Source organism: Rhamphochromis longiceps, linkage group LG2 (assembly GCF_057381845.1).
Source record: "Rhamphochromis longiceps isolate RC_006_pf linkage group LG2, R_longiceps_female_GT1.1, whole genome shotgun sequence".
Classification (NCBI taxonomy): Eukaryota; Metazoa; Chordata; class Actinopteri; order Cichliformes; family Cichlidae; genus Rhamphochromis; species Rhamphochromis longiceps.
This window is the reverse complement of record NC_140558.1, coordinates 14,101,692-14,126,795: the sequence shown is the minus strand read 5'-3', so window position 1 is coordinate 14,126,795 and position 25,104 is coordinate 14,101,692. Positions and strand designations below refer to the sequence as shown.

Genomic DNA, 25,104 nt, shown 5'->3' with positions numbered 1-25,104 from the left:
TCTAGATATCAAGATATTGAACACACTTCTCTCATATAAACTCCTCTGTTTCAAAAACAGGTGGGTGAACAAAAGCTAAAGTATTCAATGTGAAATTACCTTTGTTTGTTTCCACGATCTACTTTTAGGAAGATTTTCAAAGAATTTGAATTAAAGAGGGATTTTCTTGGATCTGCTGCAGTGATTTAAGCAGAAGCTCCTCTGGGAGACATTTATCTTGCCCACTGCCCATTTTTTTAAAGAAAAAAAGAAGTGTTGAAAGCTGAATCTGAGACAGAACACTTGTAAAGATGGATGTTCTCTGCTGTCTGAAACACAGCAAGCAGGCATAAAGGATTCCACTGCGGCAACTCGGGTCGAGCGCCATGCTCCGTCACGCATTTTCATAACCGCTCTGAACACACACGATAAGCATCAGAGAAAAACCTACAGAGCAGGCCGAAAGCAGGCTTCAGCTGTGAGGTAAGAAAAGATCGAAGAGGAGGAAACTGCAGCTGTGAATACACAGAGACGATTTCTCGGATATCATCGCTGTGCCCTTAAACCTTTCACTTCAAGTGCCTGACACTCAGAGGTTTCCAGCTTTCAAAATGAGAAAAGGGAGCACCATGAATAAAAAGAGAGGCCTGCTCACCAGAGTGCAGCGAGTAGCTGATGTGGGCGTTGCTTCCCATGTCCTTGTCTAGGGCCTTGACCCGGAGGACCTCGGTGCCCGCGTGGGCCAGGTTAGAGACACCGACCTCATAGCGAGGGCTGAGGAAAGCCGGTGAGTGGTCGTTGCAGTCCTCCACGTGAACCACCACCTTTGCAAAGTTCCTCTTCACTGGTATCCCCTGGTCACGCACCTGCAGACGAGCGAGGAGATAATGAACTGCTGGAGGAACAAAGAAACTGAAGGGTTGAATAAAGACAAATAAAAGTCTTACTTTACTGTTCTGATCAGACGAAGAGATTATTTTTCATCTTATTATTCTAATTAACATCAGCATTCAAAGTTCACGCTGTTGGACATTATGGAAAACACAATCTGAGTTTCTTCTTCCATAAACATGTTTGTGGTAGTAAATCAGCAGTTTTCAATACCATGACGGTGAGCGTATGAACGGCGATCTTCTCGTAGTCCAGCTCCTCCGTCATCACCAGCACTCCGCTCTTCGGGTCCAGGTGGAAGAGCTTGGTGCTGTCCGGGTGGAGGCTGCTGTGGATGGAGTAAACCAGCTTGCTGTTGGTGTCACCATCCTGAGCGCTGATCTGTAGGATGTCCTTCCATGGGGAGGTGTCCTCAGGAACCCTCACCTTAAACCCACAGAGAACATTTGGAGGCTGATTACTGTGACCGACAAACAACTGAGAGAAAGAGGACTTCCAAAACATTTTACTGTGAGACTTCATAACCAGCTATTATCGAGTGAATCCAGAGAAGCCTGACATTTTAGTCAGTAGGAACAGCGCAGTGAGAGTTTTTTAAACACACTAAAATAAAATGTAAAGTAAATGCAAGTTGGGCCATCACTGTTGGGCCAAAACCACAGATTGGATGAAATTTCATCCAAACTCACAGAATAAGTATTTTAAACACATTTCAAAATGTTCACGTCACTTTCTGACGTCATCATCAGGACTCCAAACGCTAACTGGTTCCAGTATGCTTGAATCTATTCTCATTAGGGCTGGGCCATATTATACTGTTCATGGTAATACCGGTACAATGTTAGGCAACGATAAGAAAATGAAATATCGCGATAGAAGATGTGCCTTTGTTTTCATACGCACATGGCCAAAAAAGCATGGCGGCAACGGAGAATGAGAAGGGAGAAAGCGGAAAGCAGTGATGTGGAACTGGTTTGGTGTTTGTCCGTCAGATACACAACAAAGCACAGTTTTTTGTAGAACATGCAAGCGGGCTGTCGTTTCTCTCACCTCGTACAGCGGCTCCAGGAAGACGGGCCGATGCTCATTGATGTTCAGCACCTGGACGTAGACCTGCAGTTGGGACACACAGGGTTTGAGAAAATGGATTCTCAGCATGAACAATATCAAATGTGAAAGGTCAAGCTTCAAAACGGCTGATCTGTGACTGCCCGCAGGATCTTGAGTTAGATTCTACAGCAACCCTGAGACTGAAAATGAAGACACAAATGGAGTTGTAGGATGTTTGTATGTGTTGCTGCCACAGCGTGCTGCCATCAGACACGCCGTTTGTTTCCTCTGATGTCAGAAACAGGGAGAAAATGACGTTTGGACGCTTTGATGTATTTGTTTAAGTTCGACTAAACAAGTGGTTTAAACTGTGGCTTCACAAACACAGAAATCTATAAATTCACATGAAAAGTGGCTCGTTGTCTCAGTCCTTTATTTGTCTCATTAAATGAAAAAGCTGTGAGTTACTGTCACTGTGAGTCAGCCCAGACTCCATTTGTGTGAAGTGCCTCCTTAACAGACAAGGATTATTTTTAGAAGACTAAATGAGACGAACTGGCCCTTTAAATAAACGGCTGACCCAAACTGTTAATTCAGTATCAGCCAAAAGTGTCATGTTCCTCACAAAGTACAGCATCAGGTATCAGAGGGGGCTGTTAAACTGGGTGTTAATGAAATTAAGACCAGGGGTAACAAGGAGACAACCCCCAAAAACACCCACATATGATGTTTGGGGTGAATTCTGTAAGCTGATCAATGTGGCTCCTTTGGTTCCTCAGTACAGATATTCAGCAGAAGTTGTTGAGAGCTGATGTGTTTCGAAGTGTAACTTTTTAACAGTATACTTTTATAATTATAATGAAACTAAAAACTTTGCAGGCCTAACTGAGCCTAATAATTAGCTGGCCTCATTATCTCTTTCTCGCAAACAGCTTCCAAATGTGTGATGTGAGTGCGATGAGGCAGATTTAGTCTCAGGATTTCCTGATGCTAAACATCAAAATATATAAATATCTAATAGCCGTAAACAGAAAAGACAAAGGTCGTCACTTGTTTCAAACACAGGCAGGTAAAAACAATCGAATTCTGCCCTCCAGCCGTTGGTAATGAGTGGAACAACCTTTATTTTATTCACCATCTCATCTCCTCTGTCCACACACCAACACTAAGTGCTGCTGTTATCTGCGCGCTGAAACATCTGTTTATTAGTGAAGAAGAAGACACTTGTGTTCCTAACCTGTGTGATGGCGCTGTGGTGCCCATCTGTGACCCGCACAGTCAGGTTGTAGATGGAGCGCCGGGCCGCATCGAGCTGGCGGGCGATGGAGAGCCTCCCAGTGTTCTTCTGGATGTCAAAGTCTTTTTGCTCATCCCCACCTGAGAGACGAGAGGGGGACAGGTTTGAGTTATTACCAGTTAGGCTGATTGTGACGATTATTGGCATCGTTAACACAGATTCACTTTGCAATCTGTGTTAACAATAATTTCTGGGGGGGCATTCAGGGTTGGTGCTGCTGCTTTTCATTTACATGTAATTACACATACAGCCAGTTATGAACCATTATGATATCACCATTATGATGACATCATGTGACCCACACTGAGGCAGCGTGCAGAGCGGGTCACTTTCTACTTGAAACAAATGTGTGTCAGACACTCTTGCGCTGGTAAGGCGGGACACACAGACTCATACCAGAGTCCACAGCACAACTCTGTGACGCCTTCTTATTGGCCCACTGAGCCACTCACCTGTCTGCACCACTTGTCCGAGATCTCTGTTTGTTTCCTGTCAACAGCAGCGGTAGATGTTGGATTTGTGGAGCAGCATGCAGTTCGATACTAAACATGTGAACCTTTCCGATGCATCGCTTCCCTTTGATGGTGACCTTTGGTTTGCTTAAACTGAAGCTTGTTTCAAGTTCAAACAGAGCAGAAACTGGTTCGTCTGCTCTCGCGTCCACGCCGGAAAACAGCTGGATGTGCTGCAGTGGCTCATGGTCTGAGGCATGAAATATGATCCACAGAGTTCAGTCTTACTTACAGATAAAGGATTAGAGGCTGAAACACTGTGTGTCTGTTTATAACAAAGATAGGATTGTGAAACCATTTCCTCATCATAATCACGAAGCTAGAAGGATAATGTGTTGCTCAAATAACACCATTCCAAGTATTCCCAGTTGATTACTTTGTAGTATCACCTCTGGTTCGGTAAACAGTTAAAGGAGGGTTCTTATGTGCTTCTCTACTCCACCGCAGCACTCCAAGCTTGCCTCATTCACAGAAGCACTTTGTTCTTTCTATCTAACACTCACATACAACTCAGGGTTCACAATCTCTCCCCAGGATACTTTGGCAGGCAAACTGAAGCAGCCAGGGTTGGAAGCACCAATGAACTGATGCATTGCTGCACCTAATGAGCTGCAGCCAAATCTGAAAACACTAGGTCACCTATTTCTTGAGATATCGTGTCCACAAGACTTTCAGAAAACTTGTCCGAAAACTTTAAACCCATCAAAAAGACTTTTAGTAGGTGTACCTCCACCCATCCACCCTGCGGGCAATGGCAGCACCCTCCCAGGGTAAAAAGGACACAATCAGCTGATTATTGCTGGAACATGACACGGATATATGGCACACTACAGCTGTGACCAATCACAGCTTTCCATCTTTTCATGCACCACGAGAACAGTAAGGGGGCGTCTATAATTAACCTTCATCTCTCTTCCTCCTGGTGTTCGATGTCACAGACACATAGCCATTGACAATAGGCTGAAGGGAATAAAATTCCTCTCAGACTGGACTGCTTTCACACCAACACCGTTCAGTTCGAGTATCTCCAGGAGTTTTATTTTGCCCCTTTTCAGCCTAACGACAGAGTTCTTCACTGGTATTAATGTCTTTTGGGGCCTCATTCTGTGAGTTGGAGTGAAAAGCTACTAAACTGCACTTCAGTCCCATCTTTATCTTTTGATTTTACAGAGGAACACAGACCAGATATTTAAGGGTTTAACTCTGTATGAACCTTATGAGCTGTAGCATCGATGGTTACTCTGCGGTGAAGAGGAAACTTTAGCGTGTTTGTCCTTCTAATCTGTGCACCTGAATCCCATTGTCCGTGGTTATCCAATGAGTTTTCTTGACTTTTTTTGTCACAAATCACTGAACTATGACACATACAGTGATGTACCTGTGCATTTGCTCACTGAGCCCCTCCCACCATCTGTTTATTGCTCTTTTCATACACTTCCTCCCTTTTATCCTTCCTTCCTTCTCTGTCTCTCTTTCTCAGCAGGTTCTGTGGATGTACGTGAGAAAGGTAAGCCTCATGCCTGCTCAGCCAGATGGTGTTTATTACGATATCCTCGTTTCACATGCATGCACGCACACACACACACACTGATATTACTGTGTAACATGATGAGCGAGGCAGTGCAGTGTTATTTTTGCACTAAGCCTTCGATGTCCTCTTGTTCTTTTTTACTTCTTCATCGCACACACACAGTCTCTCATTGGCGTTTGTTCCTGATCGATAGATAATCGGGTCAAGCAATTCACTTTACTGATCGTCTCCAGGGAAAAAAATGATATGATCCCTGCGGACACTGGAGGCTTCTTTAAGAAAAGAATGACCCACAGAAGAAAAAGAGCTTCATCTCAGGAATTTATCTCCGTCTACATAACCTGTGAATGTCGACCAGGGCAAGGTGCCAGTGGCCGGAAGGCCAAGCTTTTTTTCTAGGATTTTGAGCCCTTATATCTCATTAGTACTGCAGACCTCCCAAATCCCACCCCAGCCCTCCAAGACCAAACTAAAGACTAAATCTGCTCTTGTTCAGACCGATGGATCCATCGGTCTGAACGAATTGAAGCAGTTTCACGTCTGTGACGTAGTGGAGACAAACCAGCGCTGAAACTTCACACGTGCATTCTGGGTAGCATGTCAGACTGGTGAGTAACACCTGAACTTCTTACGTCTGAGCCCTGCCTCTCTGTTCAGAAAGCAAAGATTTAACACATGACATGCGAATGTCTCTGTGTGTCTTCCTTTCCTGTGTTTCAGGTGTGAAGTGTTGGACAGGTAAGCCTGCTTCTGAACGTCCTGCAGGGCCTCAGTGGTAGTTGATATGTCATCCCTACATCACCATACAAATGTCTGAGTAATGACTGCCTGTGGGCACTGCGGCAGAGCCGCAGCCACCGCCTATTCAGGGCGAATCGAGGAGGAAGAGTTAACATGACCGGCAACAGACGTCCTGCTGCGCTTTCCCTGTCTAACTGTTCCCAGGCACAAACCTGGAAGTTTTCATTTCTCAACTCGGCCGCCAGCTTCCTTGTTCTCCTGACCTGGCCGAGCCGCCGCAGAGGGGGTCAGGTCAGCTACCCCACCAGGAAAAGCTCATTTTCTCACATCTCCTGCTGCGCGCCGCGAGTCACTGGCCGAGGGTCAGAAAACGAAGATGGACTGTCTTCACTCCTGCGGCGCCGCAGACATACAGCAAATCAGATTCATGACTTACAGGAGCACGCAAACAGACAATGAGAGAAGCGTCGTTATCGGCAGAGTTAAAGCTCAACAGCTCACCAACACGTGACTGTGAGCAGCAGGCCGCTGAAGCAAAGGCATCAGTGAGGAGTTCCTCCGTTCATGAACATCAACACGCATTAAAATCAGATGTTTTAAGACCAGAACGAGCTGCGTGTTGCCGAAGTTACTGTAACTAAATGAAGCTGTCGCTCTGCCGGCTGTACGTCTTTATTAACGTTCATATTCAGACTTTAAACTAACGTAATCTCACTGCTGCAAACGTCTCTGTTTGTGTACCTGACGTGATCCTGCAGAGAACTGCTGAGCTGTTTGTGCTCTACAGTTTCCTTCATCTCTGCGCACAGCGCTCTGCTTGCTGTAAAACAACCTCCTGCAGACACGTCCTCCCACCCACACTGCACATCAACTTCAGCCCAAATTATCATCTGTGCTCAGAAACATGTGGGTGAAGTCTTCACCTGCAGGACAGAGCAAGACCTGAGCTTGTTCTGATGATGTCTGTCACTCCAAAAACAATGAACACTCGTAGCTTAAAGCTTAAAACCACATCAGGAGCAAAGTAGTAAATCACATGTGCACGATTTATTTCAGACTTAAATCCTGCAAAAGCATCGACAATAAGCCGCTAACAGCTGTGTGAGCACACCTTTAACCTCTAACATGACATGACTGGATTTTTACTGCATATGTGGTTTTCTTTTTTCATTCCTCCTAAGTCTGATCAGTGAAACATGTCTTGGGTTAAATGTCACCTTTCGGGATAAACATTTTATAAACTGCTCTGTCTGAACAGAAGCTGGAGCCTCATCCTAATGCACCCCTCTGGGACCCGATCCAGGACCCAGATCTCAGATCAGTGCCCAGTGAACCTGCAGGGCGCCACATCCATCCACAAACAGCCGGGTTGCATTCCTCGCCTGCTAGCCAACATCCCACTGCTGCCGTTTCCACTTGGCCCTTAACACAGCACGGCGATAGACATCTGATGGGGGGAGGGCAAATCAGAGGAATAAATACCTGATGATATCTGTCTGAGAGAGTCCCATCAGATATCAGCACCCATGTGCCAAACAGTAAAATAAGAGAAGAAGATGGAACCCTGCAAACACAGGAGGAGGAGGAGGCACAGGGTGAAGATTATAAAGATTATCAGTTTTTTTCAGACAAAATGACTCTTACAATTTGAATTTGTGTGTACAAGCTCCTCCATCACAATAAATGTGAGAATGAGCAGACCCGAGCGCCTCCTCTGGGACGCACAGGGTCACGCCCGGGCTCTGGCTCAGACCGAGCTCGGTGCAGCCAGCCGAGCAGGAGGAAGCTCGGTCTTTCTCTGCACGCGTCGCCCCGCCTGGCAGGAAGCACTTGGCAAAACCCTGATGTGTTTTCCTGCAAGCCTCAAAGGGAACAGCCAGCGATGACTTCCACTTGAATGTGATGTCATGCCTCTCATGGATTTCTGTAGAGCTGTCCGTGGCGGCCTCCTGAGAGGAGGGAGGAGGCAGAGGAGGAAAGGCCAGTTGTCCCTGCAGTGGGGATCTGGCAGGTGATGAGAGGAGCTCTGCTGTGTCCTGCTCACAGAGAGAAACGTCCTGCTGATACCGCTGACACCAAGACCTTTTTTTCCTCTCCTCCATCCTTTCCCCCTCTTCAGGCAGCGCCGGCCTTTTGCATTATTTATCCGCTGCTAGTTTTTCTACCTGTTTTCTGAAAGCACTGCAGATTTTTCACTTGTGCACAGACAGAAGCCTGAGATGCCGCCAGGCAAATGTCAGTATGTAACAGCATAATTTCACATGTTTATTCAGTGATTACATGACTGACGAATCAGAAAAGGGAGGATGAATCTGTCCTTCTGAGTCACATCTAACTCCTGGGATTTTTTAAACAGAAAACACACAGGTTGAATTGAAAGTAAGCTGCTGATTGGTGGAAGTCCAGCACAAAAGGAGGGGGAAAACTGAGAAGCACAGACTTTGTTTGATTTAATCACCAGGAAAATCTTTCTACATTCTGACTTCTGTCCTCACTGCAGCAGCTCATCTGAAGGACTGATGACGTAAACCTGACCCCACACCATCTCTAACACTGGCCCCTGGTGATGACATCCAGCTGCAGTGTCATCACAAACATCTGACAAACACACACACGAGATAAAAGCCATGCCAACACTGGAGCTGACACCTCGCCACCTGCTGGAATCATTCATGCAATCTTTGTATTGATCGATGAAATAAACCCTGAACATCGGCGATCAAGAGAAGAGGGAGAAGCTGAAAACATTATCCCACAGATGCCTCGCTCCGGGGTCTCTCATCTCGCTGAGTGAACACAGGTCACGGCTCTGGGACCAGTTCACCATGCCTCAGTTATCAATCAAATGTTTTCACGTAAAAAAAACGCCTGCATCAATTTTCTTTATTGTAATAACATGACTGTAGTAATAAACGTCGTGACTGGATCTCTTGAGTCAGGTTCGGTTCGACTGTCACTCTGAGTTTTTCAAGCAATGAACCCGCTCGCTCACTTTTCTGCTCATGCGGGTCGAGTTATGTCGCATGGGAATGTCGGCCTTTCAGTGAAGCCGACACACTTCTGGGGCACTTCTGGCTGAAGCCGAGCAGGCACATTTAGGAAAATTACATAAATCACCAACATCTAAACATTTCCCTCCTCCGGTGCTCTCGTCCTGCACGGGCTGCATTATATTGGTTGACCTTAAGAAAATCACACTACTTCAGCTCATCTGGAAACTCATGAGGATTGATTGTAAAATGATGAGACCCTGTTAGCTGTGACTCTCCGAGTCAGCACTCTGGGCTAAGTGGAAATATGGCGAACGTCAAATATCATTTCCATGGCCGCAGAGTTTAGCGGGAGGAGCGGAGACGGAGAAACTCTGAATCATTACTATGAGCTCAGCCAGCTCTGATGCAGGTGATTCCTCTAATTTGTTTTCTTTGTGGAAGTGGGCGCTCTGCAGGCGTGAATGCAAGCAGCACTTCTCCCCATCATTTGTCTTACTTTCAAGGTCATTACAGCCATTTGTGTGATGCTCGGCTTCCATCAAAGGTCAAACCTCAGAGTGTGTGTGTGGTTCCACTCACCCACGATATCGAACCACTTCTCCCGATGCGGCTCCGTCAAGATGACGCCCACCATCTGAGCGACGCGGTCTGTTTCTATGACAGCAAAGTTGATGTGTGGCTCGACGAACACGATTGGTTCCGCAGAGGCAGGCGGGAGGGCGATCCACTCGATGTTGAGTCGAGCGGTGGATGAATAGGACGGGCTGCCCTGGTCTGTAGCTTTAATCTGGAATAAACAGAGAAACTAAACAGGAAGCTGTGACACACCTGCACATCCAGTCCAGCAGGTAACTGAAAACACTTCCAGCTCACGTCCAGATGTTTTCTTCAGATTCACCAAAAATGACGATTACACCGTCACTCATGTCGCCGCGTCAGATGAACTAACAGCTGAGGGCCTGGACTCACTGGTTACCTATGGTAACTATGGTAACAGTCGTGCCACATACAATAACAATCGCATACTGCTTATGTCATTTTGACTCTAGGGGGCGCTCTGACTGAGTCAGGATCAACACATAGATGCTGACAGACTGAAGGTGTTGCACAACGAGCGCATTCTGAAAAATAAAAAAGACATGAAATTCCTAATTTTTGGGACACAAATCGCAAGTGTGTGTAAAAAAAATCCTTAAATAACAACGGTGAAAAAAAGTGATGATGAGATCCTGACGTCCTGATTTAAGGATGTCAGAGGTGGAAACACATCTGAGGAAACGTAATAATCCGTTCAGAGAGCCGACTGAGCCGGAGCAGAGGTAACCTACGATTATTTTACTATTTCCGTATTGTGAGTGCACTTATTGCCAAATGCAGTGGTCTGATTGGTCAGATCTGTTTGCATCACAAAACATCGGAAAAATTGAGCTTGATAAAATAATCATACATGCAGTAAATTCATCCAATGAGTAAACACTGCGTTAACAACAGGTTTGTAACAGCTTCAGATTCATCAGCCGTATGAAACGTTGACGGGACAAGTAAACTTGCTGTGGTGAAAATTTCTGCAGCACCTACTGTGAGAATATTGTAGCTTTCGGGCAAGAAGTCGCCGTGCGATGTGACCACGCCCGTCACTGGGTCGATTTCAAACTGCTCGTCCACGTTTTCCTGCAGACTGTAGGTTACTGCCGCGTTCGGGCCCTCGTCGTTATCCTGAGCGAGTATCCTGCAGACTTCCTGTTTGCCACCGTCGTGACGCCGTTCAGGCAGCTTGACGTCAAAACGTTTTTCCATGAACTTGGGAGGGTTGTCGTTGGCATCTAGAACCTGGATCACAACGGTGGCGGTGGAGCTCAGAGCCGGAGATCCGTTATCTGACACGATAACCTGAAGGTGAAAAAGAGTTGGAGGGTCAACATCAGAATAATAAAAGCACGATTGATCTTTATATTTACTTTGACTTAATTTTAAACCACTAAATGAATTTCTTGGGGTTTTAAAGCTACGACAAAGATTGCTGGAGGCGGGGGTATTTTTGTGTTGCTGCTAAGAGTTTTCCTTTATTAGGAGTGGGGGAGGTTGGGGTGGAGATGTTCTCCATGTGGTCATGCACCTGTCTTATTATTTAGTTATTATTCATCTCTGGCTCTGTTCCTCAGCTTGTCTTTGTCCCACCTTCCTCCCCTCACACCCAACCCGTCTGACCCTCCCTGAGCCTGGTTCTGTTGGAGGTTTCTTCCTGTTAAAAGGGAGTTTTTCCTTCCCGCTGTCGCCAAAGCGCTTGCTCATAGGGGAGTTATCTGCCTGTTGTTGTTTTCTCTGTAGTATCATTACAAAAAAATGGAGAAGGCTGAGAAGGCTGTTGTTCTAATTTGGAGCTCTATACATAAAACTGATTTGAATAGATAATATCAGAAAAAATAAAAATGGTCTCAGATGGACGGCTCAAATCTCTGAAACTTTGGGTCTGTCCTGAAATGTCACACCAGTTAAGGAAGATTAATTTCCAAGCAGCTGAGATACATTTCTTTTAGTCGGTAGCCAGAAATGTGGTTTGATTTTCTGATGTTGAAATATCTGAACCAGCATCTAAATGTTACCAGTCACATGCCTTTTCTTTCTGCTTTTATCTCATTACACACCTCCGATTGTCCACATAACAACAACATAATTAAATGTAATGACTGTGCACTGATTCCCATTTCTGTGGAAGTTTTAAAGTGGAGCTTCCAACTGAAGTAAAGCTTGTTTCCCTGAGGAAGAATTCCAGTTTTCATACTCTCAGCCTCATGCACTCTTAGTTACACGGTTCATTTATGCCATGCATTTTTTTAACCATATATATCTTAAATATTTAACATGAGCCAACAACACAAACCAACAGAGACACACTAAAAGATGAACTATTGGCCTTTAAAAAAAAAATATTGGAAATAAATAAATAATAATGATCACAACACATTCGGACGGGGCAAAAAAACCTTTTTCACTTTTATTTGTTCGTCTGAAAACTTTCTCGAAAAAATCGTTATGTGTGGGGGGGTTGTGCTATTTCCTGACTCACAGGTCAGCGATCGACTGAACGATCACTAAAATTATAGCATTAAAAAAAGAGCAGCTTCCACACTGACGTCACGTTTGGTGCTCGTTACCCGTGTCAGTAAAGCAGCGAGCACTGCTGTGTATTCTGGATTTATGGGAACGTCGGCGATTCACAGCAGAGCTGGATTTGTGTTCCTGTTTCTGCATCGATCTGATGGGAAGAGAAAATGTTGTTTATCAGAGTCTCACCTCAATACTGTGCTCCGGTTTATCCTCTCGATCCAAAGCTGAGACAGTGCTGATAACACCTGCAAACACAAACACACACACCAAACACAGGTGCTGTTAGCAGGAAGTGAGAGTGCAGGTTACACATAAACAAACAGAGTTGGGAGTTTTTGTGTGTGTGTGTGTTGTGGCGGTTGGGAATGGAGGCGGGTGTCCCTGAGTAGTAACAGAAGAAAACACATTGTATTTTACAGCTCTTGATGTTGTTTCTGTTGTTTTTGAGGGTCACTCAATGTTTGTTTATGTCGCTATAAAAAATTACAACAAACAGCTAAAAAAAAGATGATGATGATGATGGCGGTGTGATGCAGTGCTGAGGTGAAGTCGACCTGAATAAAGACTGATACAGATATCAAACAGGGACAGAGTGAGCGATGGATCGCGTGATAAACTTCTGAAGCAGAGAACAAGCCGCCTTCAACACGACAGAGATCGCATCGAGGAGCTTTGCAAAGGACTTTCTTCTGTTTGTCTAAAAAAAGAAACAGCATCCATTTTTTTTGCATTGTTTAATATCAAGAATAAACTTTCAGAAGACATTAAAAAACCTCCATTTCCTTCCGCTCTCCACTTCAATGTCGTGGGGGCGGGGGCTGGAGCCCATCCCGCTGCCACCAGGCAAAGGCTGGGGCGTCCGGACTCGATCGTTTTCTCACAGAAACTGGAGCTGTCGGTACTGATGCTGGCAGAACAGGAAAAAACTGGAGGCCCATAAACTCAAAATAACCAACAGGAGACAGAAGCATAGAGCGGCTGCTCATAAGGGGAGGGCATCACCTTCAGCATGGCTGGGAGATACGGGAAGCACCTGTGTCACATTACAGGACCAGTGGAATTTACTGTTGAAAGACAAAACCACTATTTTGTCATCCAAAGCTGCTCTACAGTTGGAAATTAGCAATTTGGGTCACCTTACACTCAGAGCACAACACTGACTGATCACTGGGAGGAGGGGTCACTCACAGCCAATCAGATGCTTCCGCCGCATCCGCCTGAGCTCAGTCGGCCTCTGAACTGTGTGACAGGTGATTATCAGACACCGCGAGGGAAACCGCGGCTGACAGTTTGCTGAATCAGCGTGTTTAAGTGTCTGCAGCTGCTGGGAGAAGCGTCCTAGACACACAGCAACAGGCTGGGAAAATACAAGTCTCTGTGTCTCCAACCAAAAGAGGTGTGGGAGCTGCAGACAGAGGAGGGGGTCGTAAGTGCTGCAAAAGAGGCCCCACTGAGCGTCATCGAGTCCTTTTATGACAGAGCAAACAAGCCCTGCTGGGAGGGACAGGTGGGAACGTTAGAAAGTGTGTTCCTGTCATTAGTGCAGATGTGGGAATCACGGCTAAAGCCTCGTCCCTCCCCACCGCCTGTTTTCACTCAGCCATCCAGGACGCCTGTCAAAACCACACGAGGACAAACAGCTGCTTCTGCGTCAGGGGCCGTTCATTCCTTTTTCGCAGGATTCACATCACATTTTTACGTCTCTTCTTTTTTGAATGTGGACTAGTTTCACTTGCTTTTTAATTCAGACATCGCAAATTTCTGAGAACTATTTCAGAAATGCCAATGAGAAAAAAGTTTGAGAATTTTTGTTTGTATGTTACTGAGGGGTAATTAGCAGGTATCTGTGTCTGTGTGACATTCCCACTGAGTCTGTGGATTCAGCTTGATAACAAGGTCGGTGGAGCCTTGGCATTCCAACCTCTCATCCACATACAGTCACTCCTGCCTCCAAAAAGCCAACATGGCAACGGCCAAAACACATTAAGGCTTCAAAGCTGGGCTTTTGGCTGCATCCTTCCTTTACACAGTGTATCGTTCCCGTCTCGATAGACGTAATAATTCAGTCTCAGGCTCTGAGACTGAGAATGTGCTACCCAAGACAGATTTCATATAAAAGTTGGTCTCAGGTGTTGGACTCTTTTTCATGTAAATTTGTTAATAGTAAGAAAAATATCATACATCTTGGTGAGTGCTTTGTGTATATCAAGAATATAAAATACACAATCGCATCATATCACTTTTTGAATCATCAACAGCCTGCAGCCATTTGAGGAATTTGCTGTTGCAAAATGCTAATGAAGTGGGCACATTCCTGACTTGCCTGGCCTTGTCAACAAACAAACACATAATGAAGTGTTCCACGAGATGCTTTTTCTCAAAACACACACGACAATGTTTCATGTGCATTTCTGCATTAAAGCACGAAGCTTCCTCGATTCTTCTCGCCTGAAACGGACACAGCGCTGTGGTCATGAGTCACTTTCATCTTGTCAAGGCACGAGTGGTTTCACCCTCATATTACTAATAAGAGGTTCATTTGTTAACAGTAAGACAAGGTGGGTCATGTTCCAAAGAGGAACAGGTTCCAGGTAACATGATCTCCCTCTGCTTACGCCGTTTTTCTAATCTATATAAGCTAGTACACGATATTTCTTTGATTCTTTGTTGTCAAAGGATTTTAAGGACAGCTCAGTTTGCTGTCTACAAGTAAAAGTCAGAGAGGATGTCAGCACATCCTAAAAGTCTGTTTGATTTAAGCTATGACAGCCTGTGCTCCGACATGGCTCCAGGAGTGTTAGTGACCACTGAAGGCAGAAGATGAGGTCCCAGTTCGAGTCCAGTTCATCCCGTATGAGCTGAAAGAAGCTGAGGTCAGAGCTCTAGAGGCCACAAACTGGCAACTAGGTTTCCTGTTGATTTGGACTTCAGTGAACCACAAAAACCAGTTGCAGACCTCGAAGTCAAAAAGCCTGTTTAGCATTTGTTCTGATGTTTACTGGACCTGTGGAAGCTGCGATTTAATGTAAAAACTATTAGCAAGAGCTCCAACAGCACAAATGTGGTCCACAGTAGGGGTGGGTTTTTATAATCGATTTATCGATTAAAATCGATTCTGGCTTGGATAACGTGAAATCGATTCATTAAAATCCTGAATCGATTTTTTAATATAAATTTATTTTGCCCGAAATGCCAGAATCTCTGGTGAAACCTCACAAAATTTCAACAACCACCAAACAGCTAAGACAGTAAATGAGAGCAGGAACATGGATTCTGCACACACAGCGCAACCCGCGGATCAGAATCAGTCAGATGTCGCCTTTCTCACAGTCGGGGCTGAAAGCCGACAGCTCGCTGATTCTGATCTGTCGGCGGGTCCGCGCTTTGTGTTCACACCCTTTATGCGCTGATTCTAAAGCTGTTAGTTTGATGTCTCTCCAAACAATATTGACCGAACCAGCAGCAAAAGAAGATCCAAACTACGCTTCACATAAACATCGTCATATATTCACTCTTACTTTTACTGTTTTGCTTCGACCACGATGCACAGCTCTCTCTCTCTGTACTTCAAGAACAGTTTTTCTTCATTATTCGCTTGCTTGTTACGCACAAGTCTGCTGTTGTTTACAGCGCTGTCGGCCGACGTTTTTTTTCTTTCCGTTTTATATACTTCCAAAAAGAAAACCTAATTTCTGCCGTTCAATACTGAACAAATTTAAACTTTTTAAAATTATGCAAAATGCAAAACACTTAACTGTGTCTCTAATAAAACCGCTGTAACTTCAGAGGTAATGTTCATTTATTGATTAATGGATTTCTTTCGTTTATGATGTACTGCAGAATATTTTTATAAAATCCCAGGCCAGGAAAATCACCTTCATGTTTTTCTGTGTTTCTGTGCATCACAGCAGATGCCTTTAAAGGCATCTGCTGTGATGCACACACTTTTGATAAAGTCTTGCGTGTGTCAGCTTCCTTTTTATAGATACAAAAATATGTAAATGTACTGATCTGAATTATAATATTTCTGACTGTCAAAATTTCCCAGATTCAAATCGAATTGAATCGAATCGAATTAAATCGAATCGAATTAAATCGAATCGTGGATCAATTCGGGACCTTGTGAATCGGAATTGAATCGATTCTAGAAATCAGTGACGATACCCAGCCCTAGTCCACAGGTCCAGTTCAGGAACTCCAGCTAGCTGAGGAGAAGCCTAGCAGGCAGCTAGCAGCTACAGCCACTTGTGTCACCAGCAGTGTTGCCAACTTAGCGACTTTGTCGCTATATTTAGCGAGTTTTCAGATCACCTTAGCGACTTTTTTTCTAAAAAGCAACTAGCGACAAATCTGGCGACTTTTTCTGGTGGTATTGGAGACTTATTTATGACGACTTTTTGACATGAAAACGCGTATCGCTCTTACTCTCAACAAGCAGCGGTGTTGCCGTGAGCACCTCACCCGTGCCAAAGCGCTCACAGGCGGAGGATAGTCCTCCCCAGCTGCTATCAGGGCAGGAGACGTTCACACCTGTGTGTCCAAACGGCAAATGAATCGCGCATGAGCGAAGCCGCTGCTCCCGCACTGACTGTAACGCAGTCTGTTCTTCTTTTACTCTTATGCTGTTTTGTGGATCACAAGGTTTAAAACTACTTATAAACACACACTCTCACACACACAGTAACTCCACCAGAGTGCCTATTTCAGGTCACTTTTGCCGGTCCAGGCCCAGAAAAAGGAGCAGGGTTGGAATTGTGACATTAAAAAACAATAATTGAAAGAAATTTAATTTGTAGTTCTAAATAAATTCTAACTGCATTTAGGACGTTTTTTACTCACTTTGTCTCTTCCACGATGTTATTTCTCTCTAAAACACCGTAGGTTACAATTACATTAGCATGACCAATTATGCAAATTAGGCGATGACGTCATTTGGCAACTTCTAGCGACTTTTAGGACAGCCAATAGCGATTTTCCTTACTGAGGAGTTGGCAACACTGGTCACCAGCCACCCGTCAGTCAAAGAGACCACAGCCCTAATAATGCACGTTTATTTTTGCACGTTTATTATCACTGCTGGAGCCTCTGCTAGATGTTAGAGGAACTTCAGGTTTTAGGAGTTTTTTTACTTTAATTATTTTTAGTTTGCAGCACAGGGATAAAAAAAATAAAACTTCGGTCAGTTCTGCAAGAATTTGGGTCAGTGTCAGTCAGCTGTCCTCAGCCTGCAGCCTCAGAATACAAAAAGGTTCACAGAGATTTAATAACCCCTTTTCAGCAAAACACTATTCATCCTGTGCTTCTATGCATGAGTAAATGGATACCAAATACACCTGCATTTATAGAAAAATACTTGTTTGAATGTGACACACTCCAGCTGGCAGCAAACCTTTGCCCCGTCTCTGAGCGACATCTCTGTAATCCCTCGGTACACTGGCCTCGGGGCGTGGACAAATAGCATGTTAGAGGACGAGGACAGGGCTGGTAGCGGCTGGTAGCATCACAGCTAATGCTGCGCTCAATAGCTTTAACTTCAAAGTCCTCGCCAGGTGATTCAGCTTCAACTGTCAGCGAGGAAGGCAGAGATGTTTAGGCTTCCTCATTGTTCCCGTCATGCTAACTCAGTTTTTATTTCAGGTCGCACGTGACTGACTCTGTGAGTGACTCTCAGGGAGCTCCCTGTTGTATAGGTATAGACAGACCTAGCTTCCGCAGCACATACTGCACTCATGCTTGCAACACTGCATTTGCAAGCATGCATATGCTTGTTAGCTTTTCACCCATGAATCAAAATGTAACACGTACAGATATACCAAAACACTCTGCAACAGAGGCCTGCCAGATGTCCTGCACACACAAAGGGAGTTTGAATCAAGATGTAAATCAATTGCAATGAGAGCATGAAGTCTCTTTTTCTGCTCGAGCTGCTCGTGAAATGCCAGAATGACGCTGAGCAACTTGATCCAATTACATCCCAGAGTTCCTGTATTTTTGCCTGCACATATGCTGCTCACTGAATGCTTCAATACCATGATTCAGGGGTGAGAAATGTTTAAGTGGGAGGGAGGAGACGTGAGCCAAAGCTGGAAAACTGGAAAATTGTACTTTTGTACTATATTCTAATAATAAATTCAATAACAAAATAATTATAGCTGCAATTAAAAACACAATGTCTACCTGTTGGATGGAATAAGTGCTACCTGTCTGGAAATTATTTTTTCAATCTTATGAAGGTTTAGGAACTTTAAGGACAGAGTTCAGAGTACTGACCATGTTTTTATTGGTGAGTACTCATAATTAAGGTTAAACACTCTTTGTACAGCTGGGGGCAGTTTGGCCTTTCTCCATGTACTCACGCTTCCTCTCACAGTCCAAAGACATACACCAGGGGTGTCCAACTCCAGTCTTTGTTCCGACACACCTGAATCACATGAATGGCTTGTTATCAGGCCTTTGCCAAAATTGATGGCATACTGAAGAGGTAATCCAACCATTTTATTCAGCAGTGGTGGAGTAGGAATGCATCTAAAAGCTGCAGGACAGTAGCTCTCAAGTTGGACACCCCTGACGTTAAATAAACTGTTGAGGTTAAATTGACTGTAGGTGTGTGTGTGTCTCTCTGTGGGACAGACTAGCAAAGTGTCCAGACTGTATTCTGCCGCTCGCCCTGTGACGCTGCAGCCTTGAATTGGACAAGTTAAATAAAAGGTCTGGATGGATAAGAAATTCTCCAGGTTAGCTTGCCATTCAAAACTTGGTGTTAAAATGTTGTGCCTCAGTTTGCGACTGAGATAACTCACATGATATCACCTTGTTTTACCTTTCTGAGCCAGGAAAACTTTCTGTGACATGTTGAAATTCATCAAGGTCTCCTTTGATTATATTTTTCATTGAAGAGTATTCACCTGTGTTAGGATCGATGTCAAAGTGCAATCGGTGAGATTCCAGCATCTGGAAGGAAAGCTTCCCCTCAGAGGACGTGTCCACATCTGTGGCCGACACCTTGATGACGGATTCGACCGTGTCCACGTTCTCTGGGACAGATGCAAAATACATTGGCTGGGAAAGTTCGGGAGCATTGTCATTAATGTCCAGGACCTCGATGAAGACGTGAGTCCAGGTGATCAGAGGCTCAGTCCCCAGATCGGTGGCGTAGACGGAGAGCCAGTAATGAGGCGCCGTCTCGCGGTCCAGCATCTCTGTCATACGAATCACACCTAAACACACCAACGGTACAGTTAAATCATTGTTGTCTACACTGGTATTCACATGTTTCAAACATGCTGCCCTGCCTCAGGAATGAATCACTTATCCATCTAATCTGTTCATGCTTAATCACTGTACAGCCCGGGAGGAACTAGCAGCCACTTGCGCCGTCACTGAGCTTAAGGTGTCTCTTTGCATTCAAAAAAAATCTGGAAAGGAGCCCAGACGTGGGTTGTGAAATTTTAAGTTATTCCCTGTTCAGCAAAATGTGTGACATATTTGTGTTAGCTTAATACGCTAGAAAAGAGGCCCGCACAGAGGCCTGAACACAATGGAAATGTACTCCTCTGCACAGTGGTCTGAAGAGGCTGTTTAAATGTTGATGCCCCAAGTGAGAGATAATGAAGCAGCAACGTGGAGACAAAGACATATTTCAGCATAACTCTTTTGTCACAGTGAACACCATTCAGTCTGATTTTATTTGAGTCTTAAGTACAGCAGCAGGCCAATGGAATACATTGTGATACGCTGCAAGGTCGCAGGGTATCCTCTGCAAAGGATATGCTGATGGAAAAATATACAAACTACTTTAACAACCCCAGACGAAGAACTGCTTCTTCAAGCAAGTACACGTCCCGTTCTATCAGAGTGAGCACATGAGCATACAGCTGTAAAGTTCAATGCAGCACGAGGCGTGTCAGAGAGGTGGAAAAGACAAATGTTACCATGCAACACTTGTGCCGTTTAATTTATGCTGCAGTGCTAATTACTGTTTACAGAGCACAACGGTTCTGACCTTTGACCTTTCTACTGAGAACTAGTCTATAATCTTTACCCTTCACTGAAGACACACTCTGCTAAACAGTGCTTTATTTAGCAAGTGGTTAGCTTTGGCTTTCAGTCAGATTGGTTCTTAGCTCCTAAACTTTGTTTCTATATGGAAACCTAGTGTGTTACCAGGTGAGATTTAATGGTGCAACCTTTGGAGAGGACAAAGGCCTTTTCCCAGTCTTTCTGCTAAGCTAAACTATGAGAGCGAGATCAGGCTTCACATCTGACTAAAAATTGCTAACATTGCTTTTCTACTTTTTAGATAAAAACATCACAACAACAAAAATTGAATCACCAAGTGTTAGTTACCTGCTTCCTCATCAATGGTGAACACTCCTAAGCCAGAACCATCATGGATGTGGTACCTGACAACCCCGTCTCTGCCCAGGTCTTTGTCTGAAGCCGTGAGAGTTACCACAGATGTCCCTACAGCTGAGTCCTCCTTTACCAGAGCTTCATAGACGAACTCTGAGAACACCGGCCGGTGGAGGTTCTCATTGACATCCAGAACCTCGATCTCCACGAAGCATGACGATGACAAGGAGCGAGGGAGGCCGTGGTCGACTGCCCAGACTGTGAGATTGTAAGATGGCCGCCTCTCAAAGTCCAGCTCTCTCTCGAGGGTGAGGGCGCCGGTGGAGGAGTCGAGATGGAAGATCCCGCTCTCTGTGTTTTTGAGGTTATAGGTGACAAGGCCTCCACTGCCCAGATCCAAGTCCATGCTGTCCACCCAGACAAGCAGCGTGCCCACAGGAACATCTTCTGGAACTTTTATTTTATGCACTTTGGGCACAAATTTGGGTGGGTTGTCATTTATATCCTGCAAAATCACCACCAGGTTGACAGTGGAGAACAGCTGAGGGCCGACTGTAGCCTGGTCTCTTGCTTCAATCAGGAGATCATGCTTGGGTGAGCTTTCTCGATCCAGTCTACCCGTCACAGTCAGCTCTCCGGTGAATTCATCCATCCTGAACATGTCGGTCATTGTCAGGAGGGAATACTGGACTTTACCACTCATATCTGAGTCCAGGTCTGCTGTGCGACATGTAAAAATAACCGAATTCACCTCTTTGTTTTCAGGCACGTGGATCACGTACCTGGGCTGATCGAAAACAGGAGGATTGTCATTGACATCCATGATGTTAACGGCAATGAATTTCCACGCAGAAGTTTGCGGTATTCCCAAGTCATAAACAGTGATGTTCAAAATGTAGAACCCCTTTCTCTCTCTGTCAAGTGGACAAACTAGCCGAAGATCACCAGAGAACGTATCAATGGAGAAACAGCCATCTTCATTCCCACTCGAGATGGCGTACACAAGCTTACTATTAAACCCAGAGTCGTTGTCTGTTGCTTTGAACTGAACAATGGTTGAATTTAATGGATGGTTCTCGACGAGATCAATCGAACTGGGAATGCTTGTATCAAACTTGGGAGAATGTCGATTGGTGATGTGGATATCTGAGAATGTGTCCTCCTCCTGATTGATTAAAATGGGTTTGATTGACTTGATTAGTTTATCAGTGACCTGTTTGGCAATGCCAGTTTCCTTGCAGTGCAGCGTTCGATCTTCACCTCGGTTAGTAATGGTTATCCTGACAACCGATGCTTCAGAGTGATGCTTCCCATCGGTGGCTACAACTCTCAGAGTGAATGAACCCTGCAGCAGAGGGATAGGTTGTTTCAGGGCAATGACTCCAGTCACAGAGTTGATCCCGAACACTTGGAGCTCGTTCCCTGACTCGATGACATACCTCAGCTGCTGCAGCTCATCTAAATCAATAGCTGACAGCTTTGCGACTTCGTGTCCCACAGGTAAATCCAGAGGTACAGTAACATTGCAGCCCACCTGCTCGAACAGAGGGATGTTATCGTTGATGTTGTTCAGAGTTATTGTCACAGGGCTTTCGCTGACCTGACTGAAGGGGCCGCCGCTGTCCGACGCCCAAACTCTCAGGTGATACCGCCGTTTCATCAGTTCATAGTCCAAGTGTTCGGAGGTAGAGATGATGCCCGTGAATGGATCTATTGTAAAAGGCAAAGGGCCTGAATTTGCAATCGCGTAAGTCACAAAGCCGTTTTTGCCTTTGTCTTTGTCTGAAGCTGCTACTTTCAACACGCTGCTGCCAACAGGGCTGTTTTCATCCAGCGTGGCCTGATAGGATGTCTGTGTGAACTCTGGGCTGTTGTCGTTTTCATCCGTTATCTCCACCACGATGTGAGTTTCAGCTTCACCGTGATTGGCCATTACATCAAACTCATATCGATCTTTCCTCTCATAATCAAATTTCCCTGTAGTTATGATAATCCCAGTTTTAGGATTGATCTTAAAGTTAGAGGTGTCTGGATTGTTCTTGATACTAAAGGTAACGTTAAAGGGAACTGAGGTGACAGAAACCTTAAGTACATGAGTCTGTGGGGGTGAAAACTCACTCAGAGTCACAATGTAGGTGTCCTCCAAAAATGCCAGTGGGCTGTAATGATAGGCTGGAATGTGGATTTGTGTGATTGGAGAGAGGAAACTTGGCAAGCTCCTGTCTTTAGCTTGCAGTGAAAGATTCAACCCAAAACGAGCCTGAGACCAGATAATCCTCTTTGTAGAGATCACTTGGAAGTCACTGCCCTGCACACCTGAGGGGATTACCTCAAACCACTTGTGGGGATCCCCTCCAATGATATTGAGGGATTCCACTGGCTTAACTCCTTCCTCCACATGGACATTGATATCTATTTTTCCATCTGCAGACACTGTAGCTTCAGGGGGCGGTGTGATAACTGGAGATGCCATGGTCATCTTTTGTATGTTTACAGTGACCCTGGCGACATTCCCAAATTTCTGAACACCGGATATCTTTTTTGTCCTGTCCTCTGCTAATACAGTGAGGTCGTAGCGCTGTGCGCGAGTGTGATTGAGCCTCTTGATGAGGCTCACCGTGCCCGTGAAAGGGTCAACAACAAACGGATGAGCTCTGCTGGTGAATGAATAATAAAACTCAGCATTGCTCCCAATGTCGGCGTCTGTAGCGCTGACTTTGGTGACACTTGACTTTAGAGGAGCGTCCTCCCTGATGGCCACATTGTACGATGCCGGGTAGAAGAGAGGCTTTAAGTCGTTGGTGTCAAGCACCTGGACGAAGACCTTCGTCATTGCCTCGAAGCCAAAAGTGCTTTCCTTTGCCTCCACAGTGAGAGTGTACGAGTCTCTGACCTCCCTGTTGAGGAGAGCCGAGTTGCTGCTGCGCGTCTTGATCCTGAGAAAGCAGAAATTTCCGACTTTGACTGCCTCTGCTTTGAAGAAGCTGTCATCGTCACCTGAGACGATGTTGTACTTGATGTCCCACAGCGGATCTGTCACTTCAATGCCCATCTTCACCTGCGTCTCAACGTACATCCGCGGGGCTGAGTTCTCGTTGATGGCAGCGTTGTAGAGGTGGTGTGTAAACAGCAGAGGAGAACTGCCTTTTCCCAGTCTATAACTACCTTCAGATCTTGTCACACATGTGAGGACTGAGGCAAAAACAAGAAGGATTGCTCCTGAAGCTGCCATCATAATCCCCTTTTTGAACATTTTCACATCTGTAAAAAAGACAGAAAAGAGAAGAATAAAAGTCATGTAAGAAAAGCCTTTAGGGAGAGACAACAGCTGCCTGTATCACACGACAAGACATGAAATGTACACTCCAAGCTATTTTGTAAATAGACCAATCACTTCCCTGAAGCTCGAGCACAAAGAGTACAACAGAGAAAGCATATTGACACAACAGCCGAGGGGAGGCTGCGGAGAGGCGTCTCACTCTTGTCCTAACTTGTCTTGACAAAACGTAAAACCAGTAAAACGCTGGATTGTTTCAGGCCAACAAGCTTTTTCAGAGAGTTGGCAGCCCAAATACCCCCTAATCATTTCTCTGAGGCTGAATATCAGCAGCGCAGAGTTGTCCCAATAATCGCCTTCAGTCATTGCAACGATGTGTGGAGGAGTGGTAGGTGATGGTGGGTGGCTCAGAGACTGAGAGCACTTATCCGTGGAGGCATGAGTCATTAAACTGCTACACCCATAACCTTTTACAGGGAAGACCTGATCAAAAAGTTAAACATATAAAACCAACAATCACTACCTGAAGCCCACATTCATGTCCAACTCTACAAAGCTCACATGTGTGTTTTGTCTTTTATTCTTCCAGTTTAACAGCATCTTTTATTATAAGGTGTTCTGAAAGACAATGCTTTTTAATCAGATTCAATTCATGCGCCAGCTGCAGCGAGAAATAACGGACCTGAGTAACAGACCTACAGTGTCTGTTGGGAGGTTGGAGGCATATGGTGCAGTTATAATTCCTTTTTTTACTTTCTCTTTGACTTCCTGGGAAACTTCAGACTCTAAACCAGGTTAGCCTTAGGGAAAGACAGTGGTTTTAAACTGTTTACACTTTCTGCATAAATGAGTCACAGCAGCAGCAGCTGAACATGTTCTGAAAAGATGGACTTGGACCAAACCTGATGATGATGACGATGATCATGCAAAAAAAATCAAAAGATTTTTTCCATTTTTGCTACATTCAGCATTTTGTCCAATGTATTGCTCACAATTTGTTTATACAAACGAAATCATTTAAGGGGGTTAGGATGAAGACATCCCCGTGATGATGTAGAGGCCTAAAACTCAAATCTGATGAAGACATACATCAAAAGTTAAGGATGTCACTGCCAGTGTTGTCTTACACTTTAAAGTTTGTCTTTCAAAATCATGACCCACAATATCCTTCTGAACCTAATCCATGTTTCCATACATCAGCATTGTAGCATAACTCTTCAGCATCTCTGGAATCGCCATATCTACCTATGCTAATGTTTTCCTGTGGTTCATCATGTCCATGTGGTCCAAGCCTCTGATTGATGGTGTGTACAAGGCGTGCTGGCAGAAAGATCAACCCCATCAGGACACAAAAAGCTAAAAGTAACTCACAA

General features: G+C 44.9%; 1 protein-coding gene across 1 annotated transcript in view; it reads right to left on the bottom strand.

Moving 5' to 3' along the window:
• Positions 1-25,104, bottom strand: part of fat2 (FAT atypical cadherin 2) — a 102,123-nt gene that overhangs the window by 61,077 nt on the left and 15,942 nt on the right. Inside the window, exons 2-10 of the mRNA XM_085418036.1 lie at positions 20,449-23,715; positions 19,008-19,319; positions 12,289-12,347; positions 10,573-10,884; positions 9,574-9,781; positions 3,158-3,297; positions 1,921-1,983; positions 1,084-1,296; positions 635-845 (exon numbers count right to left, since the gene is read on the bottom strand). Of these exons, the coding sequence (XP_085274162.1) occupies positions 635-845; positions 1,084-1,296; positions 1,921-1,983; positions 3,158-3,297; positions 9,574-9,781; positions 10,573-10,884; positions 12,289-12,347; positions 19,008-19,319; positions 20,449-23,707 (4,777 nt within the window). The 5' untranslated portion in view covers positions 23,708-23,715. The remainder of the gene's footprint in view (positions 1-634; positions 846-1,083; positions 1,297-1,920; positions 1,984-3,157; positions 3,298-9,573; positions 9,782-10,572; positions 10,885-12,288; positions 12,348-19,007; positions 19,320-20,448; positions 23,716-25,104) is intronic.